The sequence below is a fragment of the Engystomops pustulosus genome, chromosome 6 (genome assembly GCF_040894005.1).
Source record: "Engystomops pustulosus chromosome 6, aEngPut4.maternal, whole genome shotgun sequence".
Classification (NCBI taxonomy): domain Eukaryota; kingdom Metazoa; phylum Chordata; class Amphibia; order Anura; family Leptodactylidae; genus Engystomops; species Engystomops pustulosus.
The window spans coordinates 51,903,511-51,911,395 of NC_092416.1; the positions used below are offsets into that span (position 1 = coordinate 51,903,511).

General features: G+C 46.1%; 1 protein-coding gene across 2 annotated transcripts in view; it reads left to right on the plus strand.

The window, feature by feature from the left end:
- SDF4 (stromal cell derived factor 4) overlaps nt 1-7,092 on the plus strand; it is a 31,115-nt gene extending 24,023 nt beyond the window's left edge. For both annotated transcript variants that reach the window (XM_072156085.1, XM_072156086.1), the window contains exon 7: nt 3,704-7,092. In XM_072156085.1, the coding sequence (XP_072012186.1) occupies nt 3,704-3,880 (177 nt within the window). In that variant the 3' untranslated portion in view covers nt 3,881-7,092. The remainder of the gene's footprint in view (nt 1-3,703) is intronic.
- Nucleotides 7,093-7,885: the final 793 nt, after the last annotated feature.

Genomic DNA, 7,885 nt, shown 5'->3' on the forward strand with positions numbered 1-7,885 from the left:
CTGGGGCAGGCTGCTTGCTGGCTATATACTGGGGCAGGCTGCTTGCTGGCTATATACTGGGGCAGGCTGCTTGCTGGCTATATACTGGGGCAGGCTGCTTGCTGGCTATATACTGGGGCAGGCTGCTTGCTGGCTATATACTGGGGCAGGCTGCTTGCTGGCTATATACTGGGGCAGGCTGCTTGCTGGCTATATACTGGGGCAGGCTGCTTGCTGGCTATATACTGGGGCAGGCTGCTTGCTGGCTATATACTGGGGCAGGCTGCTTGCTGGCTATATACTGGGGCAGGCTGCTTGCTGGCTATATACTGGGGCAGGCTGCTTGCTGGCTATATACTGGGGCAGGCTGCTTGCTGGCTATATACTGGGGCAGGCTGCTTGCTGGCTATATACTGGGGCAGGCTGCTTGCTGGCTATATACTGGGGCAGGCTGCTTGCTGGCTATATACTGGGGCAGGCTGCTTGCTGGCTATAAACTGGGGCAGGCTGCTTGCTGGCTATACACTGGGGCAGGCTGCTTGCTGGCTATACACTGGGGCAGGCTGCTTGCTGGCTATACACTGGGGCAGGCTGCTTGCTGGCTATACACTGGGGCAGGCTGCTTGCTGGCTATACACTGGGGCAGGCTGCTTGCTGGCTATACACTGGGGCAGGCTGCTTGCTGGCTATACACTGGGGCAGGCTGCTTGCTGGCTATACACTGGGGCAGGCTGCTTGCTGGCTATACACTGGGGCAGGCTGCTTGCTGGCTATACACTGGGGCAGGCTGCTTGCTGGCTATACACTGGGGCAGGCTGCTTGCTGGCTATACACTGGGGCAGGCTGCTTGCTGGCTATACACTGGGGCAGGCTGCTTGCTGGCTATACACTGGGGCAGGCTGCTTGCTGGCTATACACTGGGGCAGGCTGCTTGCTGGCTATACACTGGGGCAGGCTGCTTGCTGGCTATACACTGGGGCAGGCTGCTTGCTGGCTATACACTGGGGCAGGCTGCTTGCTGGCTATACACTGGGGCAGGCTGCTTGCTGGCTATACACTGGGGCAGGCTGCTTGCTGGCTATACACTGGGGCAGGGGGTTGGCTATATACTGGGGGAATGCTGGCTGGCTATATACTGGGGTAGGGAGCTGCCTATATACTGGGGGCGGAGCTTCTGGCGATGTACTGGGGGCGGAGCTTCTGGCGATGTACTGGGGGCGAAGCTTCTGGCGATGTACTGGGGGCGGAGCTTCTGGCGATGTACTGGGGGCGGGCTGCTGCCTATAGACCGGGGCGGGCTGCTGCCTATAGACCGGGGCAGGCTGCTGCCTATGGACCGCGGCAGGCTGCTTGCCGCCTATGGACCGCGGCAGGCTGCTTGCCGCCTATGGACCGGGGCAGGCTGCTTGCCGCCTATGGACCGGGGCAGGCTGCTTGCCGCCTATGGACCGGGGCAGGCTGCTTGCCGCCTATGGACCGGGGCAGGCTGCTTGCCGCCTATGGACCGGGGCAGGCTGCTTGCCGCCTATGGACCGGGGCAGGCTGCTTGCCGCCTATGGACCGGGGCAGGCTGCTTGCCGCCTATGGACCGGGGCAGGCTGCTTGCCGCCTATGGACCGGGGCAGGCTGCTTGCCGCCTATGGACCGGGGCAGGCTGCTTGCCGCCTATGGACCGGGGCAGGCTGCTTGCCGCCTATGGACCGGGGCAGGCTGCTTGCCGCCTATGGACTGGCCACCACACACTCTGTTTTGACATTTTTTTGGCTGAAAAACTCAGCTTATACTCAAGTATATACTGTATATGTATTGGTGTAAATATTGGTCCATCAAATCATTGCAGCTCTTAGCAGTTCATTTTGTACTTATTAGATGTGGTTTCTTCAAACTAAATGTGGTTTTATTGGGAACTTTTTTTTTTTTTTTTTTGTTCAATGTACAGTACACTATCATTTCCCACTGCAGGGGCCTCTGCTGTATTTTCCAGAATAAGGTCTATATGTAACAGCTTTTGAGATCCTTTTAACTGTAAGGGGAAAAAAATGATATATTTGCTGGAAATACTATGTTGGGTATAGTCTGTGATGCTATTATGAATGCCCTTTTTTATAACTATGAGAAATTAGGTTTTAATTGGGGATTACAGCAGTTCCCATCAGAAAGCCCATTATAAGTGAGAGGCCACAATGTATTTTTGTGTTCCCTGCACTGCATTGTCTGTCATTCTTATGTAATATACCCTTAAAATACAACTACAGAGTTTCCAGATGCAATAAAAAGGGTTGGCCCAAGTTAACTTGCTAAACAGTGGTGGTCCAAATGCAGAAGGAGGGTAGAAGGAGAAAAGAGGCTACTGCGTCGTGTAGCCCCAGTAGCCGCTTGAGAAAATTTACATATTAGGATATTAAAGATTTTAAAAAGATAGCGGGGATGTGAGGATTAGCTCTTAAAAGGGCTATCCTCATGTCCCATCTATCCACCTACCACCTGTTCTACATTTATAGGTAGAATTGTGATGGTAGGTTCACTTTAAAGGAAATCTACCATCAAAATCCATCATGATAAACCAGGAACACTTACTCATAGATCCAGGCTTCGTGGTAATATTCTTATATTTGTTATCCATGGCCTCCTTCTTCTAATAACAACTAATGGCTAGAGTAAGATTTAGCACATGCCCTTGTAACGGCAAACAAATTGAAACGTAAACAGCAACCAACCATGCACCTGCACCATATTCCCACCCCAGGACCTTACGGAGAGAGGGGGGATGTGCAGCCATCCAAAATCAAGCTACTGTATCTCTAGCATAATACAAAGTTTCTATATTGAAATCACGTTCTGCAGTGAATTGGAACAATTCAGGCTCTACCGGAAGGAGATGGAGCTTAGGGGCATCAGGGACGACCATTCCAATTTTATCGAACAAGAATCTGAGAACCTGCTCCCAGAACCCTCTAACCAGGGGGCGGGACCACATTAAGTGAAAGAAGGTACCCGAAGTCACAGAGCACTTAGGACACAGAAACCCAGGGCGAAATCTGCTAGCCCTACTAGTAGTTAGATATGCTTGATGGAGTATATATACCTGAGAAATTCTGTCCCCCAGATTGGGGGAGACCAGCTCAGGTGAAAAGAGGGCAAGGTCCCACTCGTCTGTCAACGGACAGAGGTCCCTCTTTCACCTTGTCCTCACCAATGCAGGTGTACGTTTGACGTGAAGATGAAGGGGACAGGGAAGGAATTTATTACCAGCTGATCACCCGGGAACTGTGTGTTTTATAGCATGGCGGAGCCAAAGATATAGCAGGTGGACGGAGTTTGCCATAGGAATCCTTTAACTGCCGAAATGACTCCATCTACACAGACATATAGGACACCCCCTGGCCCTCCGTCTAGCACCATTAGGCAACAGGGGAAGTTCAAGGGCAATGCCTTTTAATCATAGCTTTTTATGAAGTATTTATTTTGGGTGGCAGGTTCCCTGTAAGCAGTGCCGCTCCAGAGCACTCGCCTACATCCACACATAACTAGGATGATGAATTTGCTCCCAAACCAACTCTGAATTGATTTGAATCAATTGATAATGTGGATGGCTTCAGGCTGGTGCTGGTCAGACACAGGAGGGTGTATTGTGCTTCTGTTTTATTCTTGGAATGGTTCATAGACCATATGAATGTTATAAGATGTACCAGAGTTATATTCTAATATGACTGACTTTTTGCAGGAGTACATGGACCCTATGAATGAATACAACGCCCTGAACGAAGCTAAACAGATGATCGCTGTGGCAGATGAAAACCAAGATCATCTCTTGTGCCAAGAAGAGATTCTGAAGTACAGCGAATACTTCACAGGCAGCAAACTGATGGACTATGCTCGCAACGTTCACGAGGAGTTTTAAGTTTCCAACGTTCATCCGAATAATTCCTCCTGCCCCTTATCTGGAGAAGATCTTTCTTCTAGTGTAACGGGAGGATCCACACCAGTTTTGCTGCTACTCTTCCTGTGTATTCTTAGTGTGCAGTATTGAGTGGGGGACGTCGCCTTCCCCCCACCATTTGCGACGTTCATGGCAGAATTTGCACATAAATTCCAGCTTTTATTTTGCTTTCATCCTGTTCATACAATGACTGGAATCACCTGCAGGGTGCGCTATTCGTAGCTTCTCCTCAGCTGATGAAATCTGGCGACACAAAAAAAAAGGACTTTGTCATGAACTGTCCATGTAAAGTGTATTATATTCTAGATCTTTTGTTTTAACTATTTATACATCTCGTCTTTACTTGTTCTCGTTCATATCAGTTAGTTTCTGTTTACTTTTGGGCAAAATCATTTAAAAAACTTACATATCACAGTTCCAAAATATACAAATATCAATTTTTTTGAATTCCCTCCCTTCACCAGCGTTTTTGATTATATGGTATTATTAGGAAAGCATAGAAGCACTTATAGAAGCACTTACATTCTACCACAAAAAACTGGGGCAACTTACTGACTTATAAACCGAGGGTAGGAAATGCACCAACTACTCTCTAATAAAATGTCCAGCAGCAGAGCCCCCCCCCTTCTAAATGTCCAACAGCAGAGCCCCCCCTTCTAAATGTCCAACAGCAGAGCCCCCCCCTTCTAAATGTCCAACAGCAGAGCCCCCCCCCCTTCTAAATGTCCAACAGCAGAGCCCCCCCCCTTCTAAATGTCCAACAGCAGAGCCCCACCCCCCTTCTAAATGTCCAACAGCAGAGCCCCCCCTTCTAAATGTCCAACAGCAGAGCCCCCTCTTCTAAATGTCCAGCAGCAGAGCCCCCCCTTCTAAATGTCCAGCAGCAGAGCCTCCCCTTCTAAATGTCCAACAGCAGAGCCCCCCCTTCTAAATGTCCAGCAGCAGAGCCTCCCCTTCTAAATGTACAACAGCAGAGCCCCTCCTTCTAAATGTCCTGCTGCAGAGCGCCCCTTTAAAATAATAAATTTAGTACTGACCTCTGACGCTCACCCTCAGTGTGCTCTTCTCCTCCCTGCATCTCTGGCAGGTAGATGACGTGTCTACTATCCCTGGCCGTGCTCACACTATGATGTAATTAGGCGGTGACACTTCGCATCGTATTGTGTGCGCGGGCAGAGAGCAAAGATGTGCCTCTACCTGTGCGGTCAGGAAGCCGGAACTGCAGAGAAAAGACGAGGAAAAGAGGACGCTAGTGGTGAGCGCTGGAGGGTAAGGATATAAGTTTACTTTTTTATACACATAAATATAATCTGGGCTTTTGCAGCACATTTTTTTAATGCTAAAAAACTTTGCTTATACTCGAGTATGTACTGTATTGAATAAGTTCATGATCTAGATTGATTTATTTATATACACACACACATACATTTATTTGTACATGTATTTATGCATGTCCAAAACATACATTTTGATGTTTAAAGGGATGTCCATCTGTACACTTTCTTATTGTTCTAGTATATCTAAAAACTTTGTAGCAGGTTTTGTTTGAACTTTTCCCATTATGTGTATGCAGCTACACTGCAGATCTAGTGTCTTCATAGGCGCAGAATACTAAGTCTACGTGTGCACGACCGTGGCCAAAATCGTACATGAATAATAATTTTTCACACCTGATTTGCTTCAGTCTGGCATCTGTTTTTTTTTAACAGATCCTCTGAGGGATGAAAGTAAATTGTACTAGGACACGCTCTACTTTTTAATGGATGGGTCACACTGTAAAAGTAACATCCGTGGGCACAGAGCCATTGAGGTATTGCATTTACCACTGTTGATACAGTTTGTGATTGACATAGTTGTTTCATCTGCCATTACAATGCAATCTGATCCTACTTTACATTCATTCTGTATAATACCGTATATACTCGAGTATAAGCCAAGGCCTGATTTTACCTGGGAGAACCTATTGACTTGAGTATAAGCCGAGGGTGGGAAATGCATTGGTCACAGCCTCCCCAGTATATAGCCTGCTGGACTCTGCCCCAAAGTATATAGCTTGCCAGCCCATATGCCCCAGTATATAGCCAGCAGCAGGGGAAGCCAGAAAGGTGAGTTTTGATTTTTTTTTTTATTTTTTTTTTTACTCGAGTATAAGCCTAGTTTGGGGTTTCGGCACATTTTTTTGTGCTGAAAAACTAGGCTTATACTCGAGTATATATGGTACTTTATCATAATTTAAAGTATGTTAGGGAGCAGGGTTTTTATTTTTTTATGATCAGACCATAGTCTATAACCATACAAAACACATAAACCTGCATAGGATCTGTAGACGGAGAAAGCATTTGCAAAGTTCCTCGATTTGTTATTATCCAGTATCCAATATTATAAGTATCCAATAAAGAAAGTTCCTTTGTGGATATTTGGGTAAAGGATCCCTCCTCCCATGACAGGGACAGCTGAGTCCATAGGTCTCTTTGCTGAAACAAAGCACAGTATATATTTATTTCGGGACTCTAAAATTCTGCATGTGGGGGGGCTGTATGGTAATGTATTTATACCATATTGCCTAGTTATTACCCATACATAGTGTACTGTTTTATGCTTCTTACAATGGATACAGCATTGTAGTCTTTATCAAAATACGTCCCATAGGAAATATGTAATTCAGATGATCCCTAAAAGCGATAATCTTGTATCCCCCATGCTGAGAAATATGCCTGCCTCATAAATATGACTATATGTCTGATAAATAAACTATATCTAATGTCATCCAGTTCCTATATTGTACAGTACAGGAAATCTGTCCTCATAAACGTTGTGATTTTATTTCATTCTTGTCCGTTTTTTTTAATAACTTTTATTTTGATGTTTGTTTGTGACAACCATTATCCTAGGTGATGTGTTTTAGTATAAGTAAATTAGTTTTATGTCTAGTGTGTTGTGTTCTATGGATAGGATCTCGTGTAATGTTGTCGCTGGGTGTGTTTCTTCATTATTTAGTGGATTTTGTCTTTGCAGTACAGATGTAGCAGAGCTGATCCTGTCATTGAGTGCATACGTTGTCTATGTATTTCAATGACGCAGGATAAGTCCCCTATTATGGCTCTGTACAACCTATAGACATCTATGGGTCCTCTATTGTAAGTTGTCTCTTATGCAAATATACAGGGTGTCTTTTTTGTTGGATTCCAAGTCCGTTCAACAGAAAAGAAAATGTTAATGTAAATTCTGTATGACAAGGGGGCGGGGGAATATCTTCGTCATACAGTGGTGTATAAAGCACTATATGGCGGCATGTCTACATGAAGCTCTTTGCAGTAGGTTTGTCCGCAGTCCTAGGCTAGTTAGCAACACTGCAGTAGTCCTTAAAGGGGTTGGCCACTTTACCCCAATAAATATACGTATTAAAAGTTCTTATCTGCTTTCTTCATATGTAAAGTGAAGCCTCCTGTCTTTTACCTCATCAGTCAGACATTCCTGTCCATAAAATGGCTGCAGATGGAGGGTCATGTGATCTCTAACTGGCGATTGTCCATGGACAGAGATCACATGACCCTCCACCTGTGGCCATTTTATGGTCAGAAATGTCACACATTACAAAAAAACATGAGGTAAAGTGACCAACCCCTTTAAAGGAAACCTACCACATGAAATTCAACATGTAAGCTTCAAATACCGAACACCAGCTCAGGGTAAGCTTGTGTCGGAGCATATTTTCGTTATTCTCCTAAACCACTGTATTGCGGTTTAAACACTTTAGTAATCTTTATATGTGAAGCTGCTTCACCGCACCGTGGAACGCGCTCAGCACACCATGCCCGCGACCGAGCGCCTAAAAAGGATGTACCGGAGATTCGGTGACGTCATGCGCACACGGTCGCACGCATGGTGTGCCAAGCGCGTTCCACGGTGTGGCGAAGTGGCTTCACATATAAAGATTACTCAAGTTTTTAAACCGCAATACAGCGA